This window comes from Rhipicephalus microplus, unplaced genomic scaffold (genome assembly GCF_043290135.1).
Source record: "Rhipicephalus microplus isolate Deutch F79 unplaced genomic scaffold, USDA_Rmic scaffold_283, whole genome shotgun sequence".
Taxonomy (NCBI): Eukaryota; Metazoa; Arthropoda; class Arachnida; order Ixodida; family Ixodidae; genus Rhipicephalus; species Rhipicephalus microplus.
In genome coordinates, this window is record NW_027464854.1 from 63,416 (window position 1) to 88,360 (window position 24,945).

At 45.2% G+C, this 24,945-nt stretch overlaps 2 protein-coding genes and 1 non-coding gene across 4 annotated transcripts in view; 2 read left to right on the forward strand and 1 right to left on the reverse strand.

Annotated features, from left to right (window-relative positions):
* The first annotated feature begins 3,654 nt into the window (after positions 1 to 3,654).
* On the forward strand, positions 3,655 to 3,762 carry LOC142793133 (U6 spliceosomal RNA). Its single transcript, XR_012891459.1, has one exon. It is a non-coding gene; the product is annotated as a U6 spliceosomal RNA (small nuclear RNA).
* A 4,413-nt stretch (positions 3,763 to 8,175) lies between these two features.
* On the forward strand, positions 8,176 to 10,064 carry LOC142793132 (uncharacterized). 2 transcript variants are annotated; one of them, XM_075885745.1, is made up of 5 exons: positions 8,218 to 8,487; positions 8,908 to 9,008; positions 9,075 to 9,327; positions 9,387 to 9,598; positions 9,831 to 10,064. In XM_075885745.1, exons 1-3 carry the CDS (start codon positions 8,251 to 8,253, stop codon positions 9,166 to 9,168), a joined length of 432 nt encoding a protein of 143 aa, XP_075741860.1. In that variant the 5' UTR covers positions 8,218 to 8,250; the 3' UTR covers positions 9,169 to 9,327; positions 9,387 to 9,598; positions 9,831 to 10,064. The 2 variants fall into 2 exon arrangements, with proteins under 2 accessions (XP_075741861.1, XP_075741860.1); XM_075885746.1 differs by lacking the exons at positions 8,908 to 9,008; positions 9,075 to 9,327; positions 9,387 to 9,598 and having other exon boundaries at positions 8,176 to 8,487.
* A 10,778-nt stretch (positions 10,065 to 20,842) lies between these two features.
* Positions 20,843 to 24,945, reverse strand: part of LOC119174849 (suppressor of lurcher protein 1) — a 36,692-nt gene continuing 32,589 nt past the window's right edge. Inside the window, exons 6-7 of the mRNA XM_075885747.1 lie at positions 23,806 to 23,853; positions 20,843 to 21,331 (exon numbers count right to left, since the gene is read on the reverse strand). Of these exons, the coding sequence (XP_075741862.1) occupies positions 21,261 to 21,331; positions 23,806 to 23,853 (119 nt within the window). The 3' untranslated portion in view covers positions 20,843 to 21,260. The remainder of the gene's footprint in view (positions 21,332 to 23,805; positions 23,854 to 24,945) is intronic.

The following is a 24,945-nucleotide window of genomic DNA, read 5'->3' on the forward strand; positions in this document are numbered from 1 at the left end:
CGTTTTGTGGAATCAATGCCTCGCAACGCTTCTCCCCGTCAGAAAAGTGCAGCACAGTTCATAGCTCTGAACGACTCAGATCAATAAATAGCGCAGTCAGTACGACCACTACAGCTCGATACAATATTGCTGCACCTCATCGTGGGGTGCCACAGGGCGTTGTTTTGAGTCTGACTCTTTTCAACCTGGTTCTCGTGGGGCTCACCAAAATGCAGCCGCAGACGGCTTATATGTCTCTCTACGCTGATGATATCTGCATTTGGGCGTCCGGCATGACATGACCTCAAATGCGTGCAAGGATACAGAAAGCGGCAACAATGACATCGGCATACCTTCGCCAGCAAGGTTTAACTGTCGCCACAGAAAAAATGCGCAGCGTTGGCGTTTACACGCAAACCGATGTCTTTCTACTTATTGTGCATCGATGGCAGATCAATCACATATAAGAGCAGTCATAGATTCTTAGGTGTCATCGTAGATCGTGACCTAACCTGGAGCCCGCATGTCACATATACCTGAAGAAAAAGCTCATTGGCGGCATTCAGAATGTATTCAAGTTCGTCGCCGGAAAATCATTGGGCCCATCCGTGCGCTCGATGTTGAAGCTTTATACAGCCCTCTTTCTCGGAGTTCTCCTGTACAGCCTTCCTGTCCTGTCCAACACGTGCAAGACTAACATCTGTGCACTGCAAAGCGTACAAGCCCAAGCACTTCGGACATGTATTGGCCTTCCAAGATGCTCATCGGCAGTGGCAACTATTGTTATCGCGCAAGAACAGCCGGTCACAACGCATATCATTGTCGAGACGCTGAGAGCGCACATTCGGCGTTTATCGCGGTACCGTCACATCATTTAGCGTGTTTGACAGCGCGGAGGCCCCATTCTTCGTTCTGCGGTATTGTGACAAAACATCAGGTCATATTACCGCCTGGCTTCAAAACTGCGATGCATCCAGCAGCTGCGTAATGGAGTCTCCGTCAACCTGACGTGCGCTTATCAGTTCCTGGAATCGTTAAGAAGGCACGCGTGTCACCACCAGCCCTTAAGCAATTGACTTCGCGTCTGTTGGACGAAAGGTACTTCGACCGCATACATGTTTACACCGATGGCTCCACTGATTTCAACAGCTCTACAGGAGCAGTGGTTGTTTTATCTGAAAATGTGTTGCTTAAATACAAGTTTTCTCATACCACGACGTCGACAGCAGCAGAGCTCGCAGTGCTTCAAGGTGCAGTAGAGTACATTCTTCGGCAGCAACCTGACCAATGGTCCGCAGGTCCGCCTTACAGGTCCGCCTTACAGACACTGTGGTTTGTTATGCAGCACGGGTTACATGAACAGTCAGTATTTCAGATAAGGCATGACTACCACGAAGCGCTCAAGGAAGGTCACGATATTGTATTTCAGTGGTTGCCGAGTCATTGCGGAATTGTCGGCAATGACCACGCGGATGAAGCTGCTCGATCGGCTCATGTCCAAGACCAGCGTACGCCCGTACCACTCTTGAGAACGGACACTGCAAGGCGACTACAATCACTTGCTCGCCGTATATCTCTCCTACAATGGAGTACGCCGGGTTTCTCCAACAGGCACCTGTATTCGATCGACCCAAACTTGCAACTTCGTTTGCCATCCCACGATGCGCTGAAACTTTACTGTGTCGCATGGGGTTGGGCGTGGCATTTACGAATGCGTACTCTCGTCTCCTTGGAATGGCGAGCACTTCGGCATGCAAAATCTGCGCCTGCGAGGAAACGCTTGAGCACATTCTATGTCATTGCCCAGCATACCAGTCTGAACGACGTATTATGGAAGCCAAGCTCTGTCAGCTGGATTCAGGGAACAATCACTTGCTCGCCGTATATCTCTCCTACAATGAAGCCAAGCTCTGTCAGCTGGATTCAGGGAACAATCACTTGCTCGCCGTATATCTCTCCTACAATGAAGCCAAGCTCTGTCTCCTTGGAATGGCGAGCACTTCGGCATGCAAAATCTGCGCCTGCGAGGAAACGCTTGAGCACATTCTATGTCATTGCCCAGCATACCAGTCTGAACGACGTATTATGGAAGCCAAGCTCTGTCAGCTGGATTCAGGGCCGTTTACAGAAGAGAAGATCGTGGGACCTTGCCCGACGGCTTCCCATACGCGCAAAGCCACGATTGCCCTCTTGTCCTTCTTAAGGACCACCAGACTTCACGACCGCTTGTGAAAGAACAGTATGAGACCATGCTGTGTAGTCTCGAGCTGACTATTAATCCTTCTGTTTCTTACTCATCTTCTTCTCTATCTCTTTCCTTTCTAATATTCTCCCTTTTCCCCACCCCAAGTGTAGGGTAGCCAACCGAGCCAAGCTTGGTTAACCTCCCTGCCTTTCCTCTCTATTTATCTTTCTCTCTCTCTCATTGTTAAAGCCGAGAACGAAAAATAGTCACGACATCGTGCTTAAACCACAAAAATATCCTCATTCGCCTCTTCAGTGAAGGAGCAGTGCATGCTGCTGCCATTCCACGAACAACTTACATAAGGTAGGCCAGCAAAAAAAAAAAAAAAAAAAAAAAACTGACGCTGCAGATACCCATGCTACCCTCTCAAAACACTCACAAAATGAAGCGATGAACGTTCCTGAGCAAATAGCCGGAACAAAATAACCAACGCCTTATTTTCGCCCATTTACTCTTCACGGCGGTAAGCGGGCTCGAATATTTCTCGGTTGTCACCACACGGGTGTGAGTGGTGAATGTCGAAATCTCAGCGAGCGTAGCGTTTGTTCTATATTTTTTATTTTTGATTTAACTACACCTTCCCTTCCCCTAGACCCATAGGATAGCAAACAGGTACAACCTTGCTAACCTGCCTGTCTTTTCTTTGATATTGTCTCTATCTTTCGATTACGTCTTTTCAAAGTATTCTCCAACGCCTGCGCAAAAAGCTTCGCCGATTGCATAAGCGATCTAAAGCCAAAAGGTACGCAAGCGCTTTCTATCGGCGATCTTTCGCACAGCGCTGCGCGGAACTCTCGGAGGGTGAACAAACTGCTGGCGTCACAGATAGGCGGCGCTACATGCCAAAATAATCCCGTGTTTTGCGTTGCTTGGCGGGAGATTTGAATAGTCACCGGTAGTATTTTTTTCCGTAGTGAAAACGCACGTGGACTACTTTCACAGTCGCTTTCACGATCGGCACTCATGGAATAACTATAGTAATAAAAATAAACAATAAAATAAGAGGAAGAAGAAGAGAGGACGGGCATTTTGCTGACGAACCGAGGGAACAATTTCGCGAAAATACACGAGGAGGAGAAACATCCAACCATTCAGTTCTTCATGCTACATAACTAATAAGGGATTCACATCAATGCCATAACATCTTATGACTACTGCAGTCAGAGTGCAAGAGAGAACTTCCAAGTGCCAAGTCATCTGCTGTACGGACATGTTTGTGAAATTATAGGCGAAAATTTCGTTCGTGTGAACTGTTATGCAATACGAACTGTCCTGTTGCGTGAACTTTTATATCGCAGAACGAAGACTCACCGCAGCCGTGGCCTCGTGGTAGGGTGTCCACTTCGGCTGCGGGAGGTCGTTGGTTCGAACCCACGTGCCACCAGATACCCACCGGTTTCACAAAAGGGGCACAGGCGTCCCCCGGCCTGACACTCGACTTTCAAAGTACATATACTAAAATTGGAACAATACAGAGAAGATTAGCACGGCCGCTGCGCAAGGATGACACGCAAAATCGTGAAGCGTTCTATATTTTTGCCCCGCCGTGGTGGTCTATATAGTGGCTAAGGTACTCGGCTGCTGACCCGCAGGTCGCGGGATCGAATCTCGGCTGCGGGGGCTGCATTTCCGATGGAGGCGGAAATGTTGTAGGCCCGTGTGCTCAGATTTGGGTGCACGTTAAAGAACCCCAGCTGGTCGAAATTTCCGGAGCCCTCCACTACGGCGTCTCTCATAATCATATGGTGGTTTTGGGACGTTGAACCCCACAAATCAATCAATCAAATCAACACTCGACTTCCTTCAGGGGTGAGCCGCCTGGGAAGGGAATTCATCGTGGAATATTTTACAGTGCAACGGGTTAGATGCGGACAGAGAAGGGACACAGCGCTGTGTCCCTTCTATGTCCGTATCTAACCCGTTGTGCTGTAAAATTTCCCACGCTGATCATCCACCAACTCGCGATTCTGCTTGGGATGGGAAGCCTATGCGCCATTCAAATCTCGTCGAAACATGTGGGCACAAAATGAACCCTGAAGAGGGGGGTAAAGGAGGTCAAGGAAGAACGAAGACTGGGTGTGTGAATGTTAGTTGATTAGTCTGTTTAGTTTCGTGATTCTTTGCATCATCTCGATATCAGTCAGATCGATGTATGAACGACGGGCGGCAGGGGCACACCAACAAAATTAACAATTAATACCAAGAAAACTAAATATACAATTTTTCATTCTCGTAACAAGACCGTAAATGTTAACTCCATCAATATAGCTATCGACAACCACTCTCTTCTCCATGCAACCTCTTACAAGTACGTTGGCGTTTACTTCGATAACCACTTGAACCTGCAAAACCACATAACGGAAGTTTGCATTAGGTTGGCGTCCGGATGTTATGCTTTACTGCAGGCCCGTAACTACTTCGATAGAGACATTTTACGAACATTATACTTCGCATTCATCCACTCTCACATTACATACTGCATTGAATCTTGGGGATGGACTTATAAGACTTACCTAGAACCTATTCGAATATTACAGAAACGATCTCTAAAAACAATAGCATACTCTAGGCATGATCATCCTATAAACCACTGTTTAACGACATGCAAATTTTACCTTTTGATGCATTGCGTAAAACAAAAACAGCCTGCTGCGTAAATAATATCATATGGCACAACAACCCTTTTGATGCATCCTTGTTCTACACAACTTCTCGACCCACTAGAAGTGCTGCGCCTGGTAACTTCAATCTGCCCCCCACAAACAACGCGTATGGAGACCGTCAGTTGCCGTTTATAGGAACAAAAATATGGAACAGCTTGCCGCCTGAAATAAAGAAAGCACAAAATTTTAACACTTCTATAAAAAAAATTATCTAAGCTTGAATGATGCGAACTAACTTTGCGGTTTTTTGTTTCCCGGCATGTCGCGTCGCAGTCACAGAAACATCATACGAGCTGGATGGTTATATGGTGTGTGCAATTTTCAAAATGCGTGCCGCTGTTCTGGACTGTGAATCTTGTTGTGGCCTAGCAACGAATGTTGTATTTGTATTGCATTTGGGAATACGGATACTGGTATTGTTGACTACTTAATATGTCTCCGAGTTGTCTTGTTTATGTTACTATGTACACTTTAGTGATTTGCTTGCGTTGGTGCACGTTTTGACACTATTGCGATTATAGATTTCATTGTCATTTGGCACAAAGATCGCATGCTAAAAAATGCTTGTAGTAGTACTGTACAACACCCTGTGTTTCTGAGTGTTAGTTTCTTTTTTTTTATGTAACAGTAAGCCTGCATCACTGTATACATTTTCTTTTTGGACCCAGGACTGGCCATTAGCTACGGGTCCAAGCAGTCTGATGATCTTTTGTATTGTATGATTCAACAAATAAAAAACAACAACAAAACAACAACAACAACTATGCACGTAACGGCGATGCATTCCATTCAGCCTCGACTGCAGAAAAAGGCAGGTGAAAGCCCCACGCAGTAGTTGCAAGGCTAGGTCGTAGCAAAGAGCGCTAAGCAACTGACATGAGAACTAACAGAAGTGGCGAAAGGCAGTCTCAGAATAGCGAAGGCAAGGACAGCGTTCATTTTACAGGCCTGCTGTTAAGCACGTTTAGTTGAGCGTACGCAAAAATCTTACGTACGCAGCACGTCACGTTGCGTATATACGCTGGCAGATAAGCACTCAACGAAACTTTTAGTCTACCGTGTCGACCGTACCGGGGTGCGTTTCGTTCAACTGCATATATCATATGCATGGGAAATCAAGCAGCTATGGATTTCTCCTTTGTCGTCAGCGTGTGGTAACGGCCGTGATGACGACCACTGACATCCAAGTCAAACTGAATCGTTGGATCCGCGGTTTTACTTTCTGTGCCATCTCTCAATATGGTTGCTCTTTCATCGAGATCTTGTCAGATTGTCACGGAGCTAGCGCTGCGTAGACGTTTGCGTGCGCCGGGGTATTTTTATTCGGGCGTAGTACACCTTCGTGCCAATAGATGCGTTACGGACTGCGCAGGCGCACTTTTCTCATATAGTCATGCTGCATGCGTAGGCTCATTACGTACGCCCAACTAAAGGCGTCTGTTTTCGTCACTAAGCGGGACCCCCACAAATAATGAAGGACAATGCATGCGTGACGGCGACAAGCACTAACACCGCGATTTGCGTATACCCTGTAGTAAAACTCCCTGAATATAGCTAAATTGAGGCACAAGTTCTTAGGTGCACCGTCGGTTGATTAAACGGGAAGAGCAAAATTATCATTATCGTGATCGGCGAACTACGCTGCGGAAAGGAAATCATATCTTAATATTATGCTTTCTGGCCGGTTTTCATTTGTCACTGACCGTCTATGCAGCGTAAGATGGGACAAATGCGGTTTCACAGGCTTTTCAACATGAGCCCGAGTTTAACCCACTGCAATCTGTGACCGTGTTATATGAAATGAACGTTGTCGACTGTTGCATAGAGTAAGTCGCACTAATTTCTGTTTTTTTTTTGTTGAAGTGCCACAATAGGCGTACTTAATTACCTATATAGCTTTTAAAGCAATGATGCTGGACGAAAAATTTCAATTATTAAGTTGTAGATCGGTTTGCAAAGCGTCTGGACAGCTTGTAACGTTATAGACTATGTATTCTTCATAAGACATTAGCGGCCCACCATGTCAGCTTGCTAAGCCAATGTTCTTTATTTATTTTTATAGATCGCGTCGGGAATCAACAAGGTTCCGAAACGTCGTATGCACCAACCCAATCATTTTCATTCATATGCGTATACCGTACTATACTGTTTTAGTTGTTGAAGATACGAAACACACAAGTTAACAGCTCACAACAGCGGCACTAAACCCATCCATAAAATAGCCTATATCTGCTTAAGTATTGGTGTCTTTCTGCTTATTACAGCAGGGCCAATTCATTTGTAAACTGGCGGCGCAACTTCAATAGAAGCCCATGGATGGAGTAGTTGGCGACTCGTTGACCATCGCTGCCAACTTGAAATGGAAAGGTTCATCATAGAGCGCACTTGTACGTTTTAAAATTCTGGCTAGTGATAGCTAAGGGAAACCTGTATGGATGTGACGCTTTGAAAATAAATTTGTTGGAAGTTACAGCCTGTCTTTGCTGGTTCTCAATTGGTCCTTGTTTTCTGTGCTTAAAAAAACTGCACGCAGCGCGCGTCGCTCCTGAAAGCAAGCTGGTATGCCCGACTTTCTGTTTGAATCAATCAGCAGCGCTTGCAACGCCTTCTTTGATGACGGAGATCTCGAAGGTTGTACCAGGACCCTGTACAGTGACATGATGACCCGAATGTCGTTGATTCGATCCGGGCCGCGGTGATCGTGTTTCGATGAAGGCGGAATGGTGGAGGCCACGTAGTGTGCGATATCAGTGCATGTCAAACATTTTATGGTCGACATTTTCGGAGGCCTCCAGCACGGCGTCGCTCCTACTCATATCACGCTTTTGGGACGATAAATGTCGGATATTATTATCCTGTACTCAAACAATGGGCTGTGGTCCAGATTTTGAGCACTCCTGAGTCTTGTGTGTCCTGCTGCGGAGCGTTTAACTGTGTTCGATCATAGCATAAACAATAACAATAGAACAACATCACACGAATTATGTGTAAAGTAATCGCTTCGAATATACTGCACTGTTTACTTTTAATTTAGGCGTCTCTCATAATCATATGGCGATTTCGGAAACCCCACATATCAACATTTAATTTAGGCGCATCAACGAGAAATCTTAAGACAGCATTTTTTTTTCATTCCTGCAAACATGCCTGCGCACTATGAAAGTCCACGTGGCTTTGTTTAGGCGCGTGAAGTTTGCCCACCCGCCAAGACGACGCTTTCACGAAGCCATTCTGACGATAAGAAAGAGCAGAAGCGCTGCGTCACGGTTCCAATACTCGCGTGAGCGCCTCCTGTCGTCATCGAGGAGGAAGCTCTGGAAAATTCCACGAACGGTTGGCGCCGGCCAAGTGCGCGTGCGCGCGATGGCTAGCTTGGTCTTTATAAACGCGATACGCAGCAGCCCAGCAGTCATATGTCGTCACCGCCACCCTTCGCTACATGCCGGAGATAACCACGCTGGATATGGACCGCCACTTCACGCCGAACCGTACGCTTGCCATGCGTGCGTGCTGGGACCTATGGCCATTCGTCGGGGACACCTGGAAGCTACCGGCACCACGCCACCGAGGGCTCAGCTAGAAACAACGGACTGCGTCAAAGTAAGGTCATTCACTGCTAGCGAGTGTGATTGTGGTTCAGGAAACCAGGCGCCTAGTTTGGCACTCCGCAGTTAACGAAATTGCGTGCAGCATTGCAACGCTTAGTTGAGTTTTCGGTTTCCTGAACAGTCATGTCGGGCCTGCCAGTGACGGAAGCGCGAGGGTGTGTTTGCGCACATTAGTTTCAGGCCGAGCTAACACTAGGAAGGCATAGCTTGTCTAGGGTGCCCTTCTGCGTTTGCGTCACGAACAGGGCCCGTTCCGAATGCCGTTGCAAACGGTGCACGTTGTCGTGTCAAGGAATGCCCGCGCGCCTGATGTGCTCTTGAGCGATAAGTGCTTGCCCGGCGCAATTCGGAATTCGGAATGGTGTGTGTGTGGTGGTGTGGATGACCATGCTAACCTTCTTTCTCCTTCCAGCTTCTGGTCTTCACCGCGTTGCTACGCTTTTTTTCGCGTGTCGTCAACGTAGTACCCGCCGCGCCCTTCAGGTTCCGCGAAACCGCCCGCTGCATTCAGAGGTGAGCATATTACGCCAGCTGTTGCTATTCTTCTGCTTACTTGGCTTTTTTTCTTTGCTTTTGTAGGCTTGCCGCCGATATACCTTTCTACAAGTTTGTGCACCTCGCTACCTTCGTATTGACCCGCATTGCTCACACACGCATTGTGCCACTTACCTGACGCCATGTTCAACTGTCACATGGGAGTACACCAATTCGCCAAGCCAGCATCATGGCAGTGGATTCGCAATTCTCATGAGCGTCCTTCGCTGAGATTCTCGTCCGATTTCATTCCCTGGTCTCCATTTCTTCACCGTTTTACGCGCCGCGTAGGTTATCGGTGAGTACATCACATATTCGCTTGCGCATTCTGATAACTTTCTTTTTTCTTCACTGCAGACACGCGCCGCATATTGCTCCTGCATTCTTCGTCCCAGACCACGGAAGTCGTTGCCGAGGGCCTTCGACAGGACGTCGTGGTCACCGGAGGGCTTGGTGGACAAGCTGCCTCATCACCTCTCCTACCTGCTGACCCGGACGCGCCTAGGGTACCCTCCTGCGTGAAGCGTATACTCGCCCCTGGTTTTCCGGAGCGGCCTCAGTATTTTAGCGTAAGTGAATTCTACCCAAAACTGATGAGCGCTTAAGCAATTGCAAGGGATACCTTGCGTAATGTGTTCACGGCCAGTTACGTATATGTCGTGTTCAGGTTCTAGAACTTCCATCAGGGCGAGTTCGTTGATTTGATGTTTGCGTACGCCTGTTCCCCTCCTGGTTCGGTTGCTGTACGGGTCATTTTGTGCCTATCTAGCATGTTTTGACAAACTCTCCTCATCACCGCAGGTCTACGAGGTCATCTATGGACGCCGCCTCCAGTGTTCGTGCATGTGCCGCCAGGTGCAGCAGTCTTCCCACCGTCAGTGCTTCTCCTGCTGCCGACCGTGGTTCTTTGCGGCCGTCCGGTGCTCCTCGGGCGGATGGGCAGTCGTGTTCCGCCACGAACGGGCTTTCCACGATTGAAGAAGAGTAACGCGATTGCCGGGACAACGCGTATACTTCAATAAACATTTTCCTGAACGATTGTCTTTTCTGTCGCTATTGTAGTGCTCACTGGCTTCGGCTAGTTCGAGCGCATTGACGATTATTTCGTAAGGAGCAATATTTGCGTGCCTACCTTTGCAGGCTAAAAAAAAAAGTACCCCCCCCCCCCTTCAGCCAAGCTCTTCCTAAAGAACTTAGTAAGAAAAAAAGGGTGCACTGATGGAGTACTTATACGTTAGATGAAGTTATTTCTGTACTGAAACTAGCAGTGGCAGCTCGCCTAAAACTGCTCCGGCTTATTGCCTAAGTCAATCGCGGAGGCAATGCAACTGTGAACAAGTTTCCACGTCAAGTCGACAATCGGCCTGCATCAGATACGCACCCTTCAACAGCCAAGCTGGTTATGGAAACTTGGTGCTGTCGGTTTAACGTGTTACAAAAAAAAAAAAAAAAACTCATGACGAGGGTGGAAGCGAAGGGGCACGAGGTGAGAATAATTTAGGGTCACATGACAGAGCTTAGGCATGGCGGGTGTTCGAGCAGTGGATGTATCCGGGGGCTTTGGGAGAAGTCTTCAAAAAAGCGAACTGATACGAGGGACCCGTGATGAGTAAGGCGACATTCTACCACGTTAGGTGGGGAAGCTTATCACGTAGTTGAGGGCATGTTGCTATTCTATTGCAAAATTTAGCGCATACACGAGAAAAAAAAAAAACCGATGTATACAGGTGCCATAACAGCACCTGCATTCGGCGGTGTCTTTTTTTTTCTTATCGTTATGTGGCAGAAACTGCAAGGTGAAGGCTATGTAAAGGCGATTTGAAGTGTGGTCTGACAGAGGGTCACGTGGTCTAGCTTACGTTAAGCGGGTGATTCAAACTGGATTCTGAGGGAAGCTATTGTCACCGAAATGATAGAAGCTCGACTTTGGCCACAAAAAGGAAGAAGATTCGAGGTTTACACGCAGATATTTACACTTTATCATAGGGCTTTCATCAAACCGTTGCCGAATATTCCAACGAAGTCGTCGTTGTAGTGTTGCCTTTTCAATTTTTTTTGTATCCGCAGTAGACAACTAATTTATCGGCTACAGATGCAATCGCACGCGAAAAGCGTTGGTGATTGGCCAAGTGAGTAACGCGCTTGACTGCGGAGTGGTAGGTCCTCGGTTCGAAGCCCAACGTGGACAAGGTTGTTTATTTCGTTTTTGTTCATTGCTTTACAGCGATTTGTCTTATGTTAATTACGGTCCGCCTAACAGACACAATTTTCTCACCTATTGTAGGCATAAAATACCTTCTTTTTAAAAAGTTACCTGATACGCTCGATTAGGTTCATATATAGCATAATTGAAACTAACACTAAGGTGTTCTGGTTGCTTATGGTATAAACAGCTCAAGTGCACAGCAAAAGAGCAGTGCTTGCGTGAATGTGGTTAGCGTAACCAATGCATGTGCCAAGTGTCGCGTGGAGTTTGGGTCAGCATAAAAACCTAATACACGACTCTAACTACGCCATAATCTTTAAGTGCGTTCATCATAACTAATGTATGCGTTAATGAGCGCAGTTCATGTTATCAAGCAAATGTCTCCATACCTCCTTTTCAGGTGTTTCCGGTTGGGCGAACGAGGCTGGGCAGTTTCCGTGGACAGCGGCTATCTCTCACACACATAACGTGGACGTGTACTTCCAGGCCACCAAAAAGTAATTCACCCTTTTTAGGGAGAAACCCATTTGAGAGGCAGTGGGAGGTCTGACTTGCGAGCAAGCACTGAGAGAGCCAAGTGGAGAGAGCCACTACTACTACTACTACTACTACTACTACTACTACTACTACTACTACTACTACTACTACTACTACTACTACTACTATTACGACTACTACTACAATAAAAGTTTACTGAGTTAAGTGATCATCTGAGTCTGATATGTTTCCTTCACTTCAATAGCTGTCAAGCAGTCTAAAAATTTCCCTTCTCCGCAATGAGCGTCGAAAACCAATAAAAAAGTTGAGGTGCTTATCACCCCTGATAACACTCAACTTTTGTCTGACGTCACACTCTGCAGCGACAGACCATCTGGGCGTTTTCTAGCGTTAAATATTCCCCTGGAGCGTTGGCTTTCGCGCAAAAGGAGTAGAAACCATCCAAAAAAGTTGCGGTCTTTATCAGCCCTGATAAGGCTCAATTTTTGTCTGACGTCACACCTTGGCCTGTAGGGCGTGCCGAGCTGAAGTGTCTCCTGAGAAGTTGGTTTCTCCGCAATGCATGGTCAAAACTGGCGAAAAATGTTCAGGCTCTTATCACCTCTGATGAGAGCCTCAACATACTGTATACTGTACCTTCGTGCTGAGCTAAAACATCCCTTGAGAAGTTGGCTGCTCCGCAATGCGTGGTCGAAACTAGCGAAAAAAGTTGAGGCCCTTATCACCCCTGATAAGGCTAACCTTTTGCCTGACGTCACACCTTGCCGAGAAGGGCGTACTGTACGTTTGTTCCGAGCTAAAGTGTCCCTGAGGAGTTTGCTTCCCCGCAATGCATGGTCAAAACTAGCAAAAAATGTTTAGGCCCTCATCCCACCTTATAAAGCCCAACTTTTGTCTGACGGCATACTTTGCCGTGAAGGGCACCAACGCGAGAAGGCGTGAAGTCCGACAAAATTTGCGCCGTATCAGAGGTGATAAGGGCCTCAACTTTTTTCACTTGTTTCGACCATGTATTGTGAGGCGGCCAACTTCTCAGGGGACACTTTAGCTCGTAAAAAGCGTACAGTACGCCCTACAAAACAAGGTGTGACGTCAGACAAAAGTTGAACCTTATCAGTGGTGATAAGGGCCTCAACTTTTTTCGCTGGTTTCGACCATGTAATGCGGGGAAGCCATCTTTTTAGGGGGCACTTAAGCTCTGAAGCAACGTACAGTAAGCACTACGAAGGACTCTGACACTACGAAGCAAGGTGTGAAATCAGAAAAAAGTTGAACTTTATCAGGGGTGATAAGGGCCTCAACTTTTTTCGCTAGTTTTGGCCATGCATTGCGGGGAAGTCAACGCCTCAGGAGACGCTTTAGCTCGGAAGACCGCACGGATGCTAAGCGCTGCGAGGTGTGACGTCAGACAAAAGTTGAACCTTATCATGGGCGATAAGCGCCTCAACTTTTTTCCCTAGTTTCGACCATGCGTTGCGGAGAAGCTGATGCCTCAGGGGATGCTTTAGCTCGGAACAAACGTATAGTACGCCTTTCACGGCAAGGTGTGACGTCAGACAAAAATTGGGCTTTATCAGGGGTGATAAGAGCCTAAACTTTTTTCGCTAGTTTCGACCATGCATTTAGAGAAAGTCAGCGTTTCAGGGGACATTTTGGCTCGGAACAAACGTATAGTGGGCACTACGAGGCAAGGTGTGACGTAAGAAAAAGTTTGAGCCTTATCAGGGGTGATAAGGGCCTCAACTTTTTTCACACGTTTAGATCATGCATCGCAGTGAAGCCAACGCCTAGGGGGACACTTTAGGTCGAAACAAACGTATAGTACGCCCTTCACGGCAAGGTTTGACGTCATACAAATGTTGAGCCTTATCAGGGGTGATAAGGGCATCAACTTTTTGGGCTGCTTACAACGCCTGTTGCGGGTATGCTAACGCTCAAGGAGAATGTTTAGCGGGTAAAACCACAAAGATTGTCCATCACTGCGAGGTTTGACATCAGACAAAGGTTGAGTCTCATCATGGGGGATAAGCACCTAAACCTTTTCGATCACTTTTCGACATCAATTGCGGAGAAGCAAGTGCATCAGGAGGATATGTTGGTAGGAAAGACACTGAAATGGTTCATTGTTTAAAGGGGTGATGTTTAATGTTGTAAAAAACTTCGTAAAGTTCAAGACTTCCAATGATGTGTGTTTTGTAGGACCACATCTCATGACGATGTGTCAGCCGAGGCGGTAACGTGTTCGTTTCGTAACCGACAGGTCCCTGGTTAAAAACACGCTAACGTCCTCGCTGAGAAGAAACGTAGTTTATTATTTTTTTAACTTTTTTTTTCACGAAAAAGAAGTTCCTCCTGGTTCATCACATAGGACAACGCCAAGTGATCCCTGCAGCTGTTTAGGAGCTGCCCTTAGGTGCTCCTCTCTTCGCACCCTGAATCATGCTTGTACTCACCGGATTAAGACTGTCGGCACCCTGGGGATCGAACCTGGTACCTCTCGCATTCGATGCAAGTGCCCAACCATATTTGCTACCGCGGTGGGGATTGTACGTGTAACCAAGTTTAAATATATACTTTGAAATATTAGACGAAACACCAGAAAGAAAAGAAAAAAAATTGTGTTACAGTTTTTTTTTTTTGGGGGGGGGGGGGTGGTAGATGGCATGCCGACATACCGATTCGAACCGCTGCCCTCTTAGTTTAGAGGTGAGCACTCTAACCACTCGGCCACTGAATTTACACATGCACCTGTGCTTACAAATTCGTCTGTACATATCTGAAGCGACACCAACACTGCGGTGCTTCATGCATCGGTGCACGTATCACTATGGTATTGAACTTTGGTGGCCTCGTTGGCCTAAAGGTGTGGCCTCTGTAGCTCTTGAATTTTTTTTTTCGGATTTCTCAAAATATGGTTGCAGGTTAATGACAAAAGTTTCGAAAGCATTGTTTATCACAGAGGTAACCCTATAAACCAAAACAGTTTGGGTAATAGTGCACCCAGAACGAAGTTAATTTGAATTCGACAAAACACTGGGAAATTGGCAATTCCAAAATTTGTAAAGGCTTACCATTTCGCTCGAAAATTTACACAGAAATAATTTTATCCAAGTGCGACCAAACATTGATGAATAGAAGATTCGAAGATTTGTAAATTTCGTACGCTTATCTTTTTGGTAGAAAATGCGCCCAGACATAACTTTATGTCAATGTGACAAAAACATTTTTCGAAACTCCAAAAATAGAAAAAATCGAAATACAATAGCTTACCTTTTGGTTAAAAACTGTCCCAAAGTGAATTGTAAATAAAGAGACTCCAATTTTCAAAAGTAAAACAAACTATTGAAGATTTCCACAGGCTGTATATAGGCGTATATTTTGGGATTTAAATGTGTGCGTAATAAATTCAAAATAAGCTGGGCCGAAATAGGAACGATTTTCAAAGTCTATAGGCTTACTCTATGGTTATTAATAGGCCCTAAGTGATTTAGATTTCAATTGAATTAAAGTTGCTGAAATCGAGAAACAGATCTCAGAATGTTCTCAGAACCTTTTTGAGTAAAACTGAACAGAAATAGAATTTTAGTCCTTTGAGGGTCAAAAACGTACATCTACGTCATCTAGAAGAGCCAAAAGAGAGTCAGAGGCGTACTTGCACATTGTCAATATTCATGAAAGGGAACATGTGAGCGCATGGCTTGCGTCCTGCGGCGTCGGCTTGCACCACTTTCAAGTGGGATCGTGAACAACCCTAGCCGCTTTTCGCGTCATCTAATGGCGGGTAACACAACCAGTCATAGGTGATTCGGAACAGGCGTTAAAATTACCCCCCCCCCCCTCTTCAAGGCGATTACGCCAGATGCCAGCTTCTTGCGTAATCGCCATGACGGGTGAGGAGATCGCAATTTCCGTTTTTTTTTTGCTTGACGCCCCTTCATGCACCTATTTTTGTATTTCTATCAACTACACAGACATTTATTGCATCGCGTAACTATCTACCTGTCATATAGGTTTCTTTAAAATTATCTTTTGTTAGTCATGCAAAAACTATGTGCATGTAACAGAAAAAAAAACTATTTAAACTTCATTGTTAACCACAAAATATCTATAGTTTCTATCTAAAATTAATTAATCTCAATAGCTTAATTCACGGACAAAAATACACACTTTTGGGACACATTTCGCCGAAAAAATTTACCATCAAAAGACCAAATAAATAGAATCAAAGTTGCGAAAATTCAAAAATAGAAGATTTGTTTAGTATAGAAGTTTACTGGTTATGGCTTAAAAGGGGCCTATAACAAACTTTAATGAAGTTGGGTCAAAATAGAAAAAAATTAAAAAAAATCGGTGACTTCTAAAAGCTTACGTCTTTGGTTTATTGTGGGACCAAAAGAATCTAGAGATCGAAGGTTCTGAAGGTTTACGTTTTGGTTTAAGATTAAATTAGATCCATGTTTGTGAAAAACCAAGAACAATCACCCCCAAAGTTTCATAATTTTGTTAAAGATGGAAACAACATGAATTTTAATTAAATTGGATTGGAGTAGACAAAGTCTAAGAATAGAAGGTTTTTCAAAGGCTAAAGGCTTACCTTTCTTGGTTCAAAATTGGCCCAAAAGGAATTCTACTTAAATTCAGTCAAAGTTTCAAAAGTGCTACAGCAAAAAATTTAAAGCCCATATTCATACCTTTTTAGATGAAACCAAAAACAATTTCGTTAAAATGAGATTAAACTTCAACCAACAGTAAACTATCTAATATGACCACGCTTCTCACGGTCATTGTCCGACGATTTACGTCGATCCCTTGGAGACAAAGTCGATGCACCCACGACCAATAATCCAACGCCCCAAGGTGTTAATTCTTTTTATTGTTCATCGATGGAATCAGACAAAATAAAAACAACGTTGCACTCTTAACACCTTCTTGTGCTTACATTTGTGTTGATCATGCTCTTACCGTGCACATCAACTTTCTTGAAGAGCAGCGTAGACAAAATCAGAACGCGCAACGGATTTACAGAGTGCAAACCGATCAATAAGACAACGCGAGCAACATGACACATGGGTATCGCTTCCGCTTGCTTGTGCGCGCGATCCAAGAGAGGAGTATATACAGAGACGCTTCAAAGACCGAATGCCACATGAAAGTCGAGCGGCTGGTGCATGCCATCGTGCTCATCTACACGGACACATAGCAGCAGTAAAATGACACAGTTAAGGCTCATTCACAGCTGCGACCACTACCGGTCGCACTGTCATTTCCGACTAGTGACTAAATAAACACTCAAGGCGACCGGTGCTGACACCTACGTGTGACTTTTAGGCCTATTGCATGTTTGTAAACAGCGGTAAGCGCCGTCGACATACTGAATACCTTGTAGCGACGTCTAAGCGCGCGGGCTCCGCCAAGGCTGAAGCTCGCCACTGCCCTCTGTGATCATGTGACATGTCGCACAGCAGCTGCGAGGCTGCCTTCGAGCACAGTGCGTCGTGGAGTCTCTCGTGCATCGAATATCTCGGAGGCAAACAACGTCGGGGAGCTCCCTTGCTCCCGAAATCACAGGCGCATCTGGGCGCCCCCTCGCTTGTTCACTCGGGAGTCTCCCGAACGCGCTGATCTCGAAGGCAGCAGCTGTGATAGTTGTCACGTGATCACAGAGTGCGGTGGCGAGCTTCTACGGACGTCATTTAGCTGGGTGGAGCTATGCGGGCCGCGACGTCGCTACAAGCGTTCCAGTTATGTCGACGGCGCCTACTACTGTTTACAGGCATACGGAGTCTATACCAATCTTTTACCCGTCGCCGCCGCAAAGAACCAACGCCTGCTCGCATGTGGTTTGCATTGTTATTTCCCTGCAAAATAAGTTGACTTCGTGTTGTTGCGCATGTCATTGGTTCAGTGTTTTGCGGCTGCAGTCGCTCGTCTGAAAAAAAAAAAGGAGCAGCGAGCGACTGAGGCAAAGCAGTCACTTCGCGGTCAAAAAAAAAAAAAAAGGCAATTCGTGAGCATGTGCAATCAGTCGTCGCGTTGCGACAAACTTGGTCGCGCGAGCAGTGCTTGTCGCAGATGTGAACGAGCCTTTGGTCTACAAGAATATGGCTGCTCTTTGTCTAGAAGGAAGTGCATTGCACTTAAAAAAACAAAAACGATCTGTGTGTCGCTGATTGGCGAGCCCTGACTTGCGGCGTATACAAGTCTTTTTAAAAATAGACCGACTCTATTTCGGGTCAACGAGTCTCTCGAAAGAGAATCACGAAGAGAGTTCACATGTTTCTTCAATTAGGGTCTTATACGTTGGCAGTCAGCGCTAGCAAAAAATAAAAGAAGAAAAAGTCAACGGACTGTTTTGTCTTTTCTTTAGCGTGTGAATTCACAAGCCGGATTCTGATAAGAATTACAGTGTGAAGAAAAAGGGAAGTGGAAAAATATGTGAAAGAGGGGGGATATACTCAGTTGTAAAGCAAGGCTAAGAAATGTCAGTATAACTCCTATTAGGAAAAAAAAAAAGAAAAACAAAGAACCATCTCTTTAAACAAGGAGAGTGTTGAGCACAAACCCCAGAACGAGAACAGTGGAATATCAGTTCTGCGCCTGTCTGAAAGATGGTGAATGTTCTATATGAAATGAAAACCATTTCGAAAGATCGTTCAACCAAACCTGATTTCTGGCGAGAATATGAAAATTGGGAAAATTAAAGCAAAAAAAGGCGCACTTATCTGGCGTTTCTCGACCTAGGTGTATGTTTATTTTTGCGCTCCAACTTTCCCGAATACTCATCAGAAGGCAGCAATAAGCTAGCAAGCAAAGCTGAGAGTGGTCGCCACAAAAGGAAGCGTTGAATAATAGCAATGAGCTTACTGCATACAATTGGAACTGGTGATGATCGACACCTTTTCGGCGCGGTCGTTTGACTACAGCAACCAAGTAAGGACACTGGCCGAGCGTGACGTGAGGCATTATTGTTCCCGAATATCCAAGCGCATACTAAAAAAAAAATGCAGGCGTTGTGCCTGATAGTGTCGCCAAAAACAACAAAAACTTTACTACGTTGTTTTCAGTGCAGAAGTCATGGTCCCACCACTTGTGCACCGTGTAGCTGGGAAACTGCAAGTCAATTTTAATACACGGCATTTGTTTTTTTTTTATATCACCGCTACTGAAGTGCGGTAGTCACAGAGGGTAGTGAAGTCGTGATTTAGAGCATGTCAGTGTAACGACATTGTGACTAACTTACTGCTGCAAATTCAACAACTTATAACAGAAAACTTGATGTACGCTCACACTTTTTTCAAAACTGCACGCCCGATAGATTCTATTCGAGAAAACGCTGCCATGCTCACATGCGCGTGATCGTAGTTCTCTGAACTACAAGGAGCGTAGCGTAAGAGTTGAATCGTAGGAAAAAATAAACGAAAGCTCGCATATAGAGTATACGGTGATCGGTTTCATGTTGTAGCTTTTGGACTTTAACGGGACCTCACACCAACAGCCACAGTGAAATAGCGCCTAGAGTGCTTATATAAGTGCTATCGCAATCGCATGTTTAGACATGAGATTAGCAACAAAGAAAGCGCCAACTTCTTTTAGAACAAGAACACCAAACGATCAATGTAAGTTTATATGGAAATCCTGTGCTTCGAGCATGACTCATCCTCGCGTTGCCATTCACCAGTGTTAGTCCATATAGCACAACGACCAGTGTTATTGGGCCTTGGTGTCGGGTCCAATCTTAGTACATTTTTTTTCTGACTGGGAAACCAGCACCAATTTTCTTTGCCGCCTCGGCCTGCTCACAGATGGAGATAGTTCTCATACGAAAAAAAAGTATTTCAACTACTACCACGTGCGCAACACATTTATATGAACACATTGTTTTAGTGTCAAGAACGTGAACGACTTTATGAGATTCTGTAGCCAGACACAAACTGGGAGCAGACTGAAATCTTCATCAACACCAGCTAAACGCACTCGAAAACATGCCACCCTTCGCTCGATTTTCATTGTGGACTGGGCAAGGGCAAGCGGCCCCTTTCGAAGACAACATCGTTCATATTTTGACGAACGGCCTCTTATCACGTCGTGCTTATTCATCATCTCCACTATCAGCGTCATTATCGTCAGCCTGACCCGATGCAGATCAGTGTCCAACTACCTCGTTTCTCCAATCCACCTTTTTTCACTTTTCTGTGCTGCCATCTGCTGCCATTTTCGGGAGGCAAAGCCTAGCGCGTGATTTGGAACAAGCAATACGAGTAGAACAACAGCCTCAGAGACTAGAAAATGTCCGGAGACGCTACCGCGACGTTTCAAAATTTTCCCACTAGGGGACAGCGTGTGCGTAGTGAAACGATAAAAAAGCTGTTCAATCCGGTCCTGTGCATCAAGCGGCCACTTCACTCACGCAAGCTCCTAAATCCTACTTTCCCACCGACCTTTCGGCCTTTCTCTGGTGCGCTTTCTTCCATTTACAATCCAGTTCTTTAACAAACAGCGGTTATCCCAGCTTCTCGCAACAACCCCGTCCAAACCCATTTCTTCTACATTTCGAGTGTCGGGGAGATTCTAAGTAACAAAATGAAACAACAAAAGCGAAAAGGAAAACAACAACGCAAACTCGAACGGGATGTCGGATGAGTGACATGTGGCAGAAAGGGGTCATGTCGCAGAAAGGGGTCACTGTCCTCGTTTCAGGAACAGTGCAATACGTCGCGGTGACCGCGCCTATATAACGCTGCTGTCATTTCGCTCTTCGAGATAGAGATAGAGATAATACACAGGATGACGCACCATCATTCGTATTGTTCAGTTTTGTTTCTCACGACTTCCCCATGTTTCCACCATTGAGTCCTCTCCGGCCACCATGAAGACGTGCTGCGAACATCTTCATCGAGGTTCTTCAATGACAGTTCTTTGTTTTTTCGTGAGGAAGCAGTGCGGTCCAATGATCTGCCACACACGCACACACGAGCACGGTACACACGCGCACATAAACTAGCGCTCACATAACTGCGGAAAAAAAAAAACGACATCGAGCTTCAAGAGGCCCTTCGTGCCTGCCGCACACGAATAATAAGTGGAGAAGCACTGATAGGAGGAAAAGAAGAACTTGAAGTTCACGTTGGATGCGAGGTGAGGGAGACGTCGAGAGGGTAGAGTGAAATCGGCGTGAAGTTCATGACCGACAGTCTGTGCGCATTGAATTGTAGCGTCGTTTACCACAGTGGGTACGTCGAACACACACACATACACTCACACACACGCACACACACACAGCACGATCTTCATCCTCTTCTGCGTACGAAGACAGTCGAGCTCTGAGCACCAACGGAGGTGCGGTGAGGCGCGAGGTGTGAAGTATGTCGATGCCTTTGTGCTTTCTTTGTTTTTTGTTGCTTCGTTTACACTTTTTCGGTGACCGTGAGAACACATCGAGAACGTAAAGAGATGAGGGTATGACTTGAACTCGGTGAGTGAGCGGCTTTTTGAGTAAAGCGGAAAGAGAGAGGCCCGCCTGGATCGCCTCAGTGATCGGCTACCAGAAGCCACAGCAGAACCAGAGACAGCAGGGCGGTTGCGGGCGAAGATCTGTGCACTGAAAAGAGAGAGAACATGGGGAAATTCGTAACGCGGATCATAATTATATATGCACGCGCATATAAAGGGTTTAAGGGAAATACAGTGACGTGATGAAGCATTTGAATCAACAAACTGATTGATGCAATACATTTTCTCGTGTGTGACTCGCGCACGCGAGAATCAACCTGCGGAAAAAAAAAACGAAAAGAAACGAAGTATGCCGCATGTTGTCGTGCAACCGCCTTCTTTGCATTGTCGTTCGGCAGTGCTTTGAAGTCTCATTGAGCACCAAAATTAACATGTACTAAAGCTCCGTATTTGCAGTAAATTGTATGATGCTTGTACACAATACGGTGAAACCTTGTCATTGTTTTTAAGGTTCATTCTTGTGTAACTGCTACAACAGACTACCGACACGAACAGGTGACTTATCGGTCACGTTAGCATACTAATAAACAGGCAATTTAGGTTGGTGTGTGCACTAAATAAAAAAAATCCGACTACAACTCGGCCAAGCAAATGATATTGAAGGAGAAGTGCAATGCGACTGATGCCTTCAAAAATAACACTTCAATTATATATTTTTCGACAACTTCAGCAAAGCGTGGGCATTGAATAAATGCGAAATTCCAATTCTCCTTACCACGAGCCAGAAGAAGTAGAGCAAACAAAACGGACTGTCGGAACCAACCAGTACTCCCTTAAAAGAAGTGTTTCCAATAGACACCCATTCAATCTAGTTTGCAAAAGGGTCGATATGATGAAGAAAGCGTCCTTTCCAAAGTAGAGTTGCGTGCACAGTGGAGCTACTGCGTTGAGAGCGGTAACCAGCGATGAGAGCGGTAACTTTGTCAAGGAGTGTTTGCATTATAAACACGAACAGCGTCAGGGGTTCCTGCTACATGCCGCTCACTATACTTAAGGTCTGCGCCTCTTAATACGATAAAGATTACTGCATCTTTGCTTCTATTTGATAATCTGGTTTGTAAGCAGTGCATAATCTGGTCAGGCTGACCCACTCACTGCAATAAAGAAAACGCAAAAAAAAACGCAACAAAAAGTGCTGGAAGACGAACATCGACCGACAAATATAAAGGGCCTGATTGCATTACGCTATTCGCGATGTGCACTTCACTGTTCATCTGCATACCTAATTATTGGTAATTAGGGAGCGCTTTTCCGCAAATCTTATTGCTTTTCTGATTAAAACAATGGTGAAAAGTGTGAAACTATTTTTTTAACGTTTACGTTTCCTCTGACGTTATTTTTTGATAAAAAATGTATACACATGACTTGCCACACGCTGGCTGTGGGTAAAGTGACCCCAAGCCTGAACAATGACACCAACAAACGTTAAATTTGTTCAGAAAGCACTGCTAAAGGAGAATTTAAGTCACCTTTTTTTTTCTACGTAGGTGTTGATTTGCAGCGTGGGCGCCATTTCGAGCGCAGCCAGCTTGATGCATGCAACTCGTATTGGCCACGACTGGACATTCTCTTCGTTTTGACAGTGACTTTTCTCAAACGATAGCCACTGTAACTCATTATGCACATATCATAATAAGCGTCTACTACATTGAAAAAGAAATATATAAGAGTCTCAACACCATAGCAAATAGACTTCACCAGTCCTTGCGCAAGGGAATTTTCTGACGGGCCGTTACTGCAAGCTAAACCATATAATGCAACATGTTTTTGTTGATTGTGAAAGCTGATGTGCAGTAGAATAAGTGGGAAAAACATAACAATCTAAAAAAATGTTCTTTAATCGTCGTCAGAAGTTTCCATTGCATGCTCTTTTCATGAAGTTAGCCCGATTATATCTTTTTATTGAGAAGTGCTATTAGTAAAAGCTTTGGCAGTTCTATAAATAGGCATGTTGAAAAAAAATGCGGAGTTTTCACCACTCTGCCATAGGTGCTTTGTGAAATGAAAACCTGCAAACTAGGCAAAAAAAAAACGTTTTTAGATCAAATTTGAGAATTTTGCAAACAAATACACACTACGTTGGCAACCGAAATGTAATTGAACGTAAGCGCCAGTAAGCCTATATGTAGCCAAATGTATTTGAGACTGGTAGCTTTAAAAACATTTGTGTAATTCATCGCCAAATTTGAAAAAAAGCAGCAGATTAGGTAAGCATGGCGCTCCAACTCTCCATCATTATTGATTTACTGTGCCTCCAAACAATTTACAGCGAAACCAGTTGCGGATATCTTCTTTGCACTGACCCAGCAACAATGTATAAAGTTATTGAAAAAAAAATTAGGAGGTTGACCAGCCATGCTTTGTTTGATCTTACGTGGAATCACTCTTGACCTGATGCTCAGGATAAGCATAAAAACAAAACAGCTGTCAAGCAGTAGTTTATTGTAAAATTAGAATAGTTTCCAGCTCTGTGATTAACTCTCCGACTGCGTTGCAAAATAGGGTGCAAGTACTCGAACATGGAATAACCCGACCAATTGGCAGATGTTCTCTGTTACTTACCATTTTGCTTGTTCTGCACAGCGGAGACTTGTCGGACTGTGAAAGGATCTGTAACGCCGAAAAAGAATGACCACTATTAGGGCAGCGAAAACAGCACTGCGTCGTGGGCCGTACGAACAGCTCGTATATGAAATTCGTAATCTTATTCACACATCACACACGAAAGGGCACCACGTGACGTTTCAGTGGCTTCTAAGTCACTGTGGCATCATAGGAAACGAACGCACCGATGATGCCGCTCTGGCTGCTCTGGACGGAAGACATGAGGATGCCGTACCACTCCATACATGAGGATGGCGTAACACACCAAAAGTGTCACCAGGACGGACAAAACACCTGAAGTCAACCCTTGCCTACTACATTTGTGGGATGCACGAAGAAGCTTGACCAAGTGATTCAAACGGCAAAAACGCAAGCGAAAGCTCAAAAAAATAAAAAAAAACATAACACAACACAAGAGGCGGAAGAATACGCTAATCAACTTGCAACAACACACTGGGAACGCTTCTGTGGTACATTACAGGGAACACTAGGAAGAGCGAAAGCGTGGAGCATCCTTAGATCAATGATAGACCCACTCAAAACACGATGCGAAAGCCAGAAAAACTTGAAGAGATATTTACACTCGTACCAGGCACTAAAGACCAACTTCTCAATGCAGTCTATACCAAATGCTTCGGTGACAAAGTTTCGACACCTCTGTACCAAGTTGACTACAATGGCCACCCACACCCAGGAATGGACGAGCTCTTCACGGAAGCAGAAGTGCGAGAAGCAATCGCCTGTACAAAGCGGAACACAGTGGCAGGGGCGGATCAAATACCAAATGCCATGATCAGAAACATGAACGATGAATCTATCACAGCCCTCACGAGCTTCATAAATGATCATTTTGTTAAAGAAATGATACCACATCAATGGAAACACGCTGTTACTATCATGATCCCAAAATCAGGGAAGAAATTGGCTTTGGAAAATTTTCGCCCCATATCTCTCACATCATGTCTAGGAAATGTGTTCGAAAAAATAGTAAACATTCGACTACAACGTCATCTTGAAGAAAATAACCTCATGCCTGACACCATCTTTTGCTTCAGGCCACATCTTTCAACACAGAATATTCTCCTGCTTTTAAAAGAA

What these genes read in the sequence shown, in the direction of transcription:
- LOC142793132 (XM_075885745.1), top strand. Translation starts at nt 8,251, where the DNA reads ATGGCTAGCTTGGTCTTTATAAACGCGATACGCAGCAGCCCAGCAGTC. An exon ending in AAACAACGGACTGCGTCAAA is followed by an intron (nt 8,488 to 8,907) that starts GTAAGGTCATTC and finishes TTCTCCTTCCAG; the next exon opens with CTTCTGGTCTTCACCGCGTT. An exon ending in ACCGCCCGCTGCATTCAGAG is followed by an intron (nt 9,009 to 9,074) that starts GTGAGCATATTA and finishes TTGCTTTTGTAG; the next exon opens with GCTTGCCGCCGATATACCTT.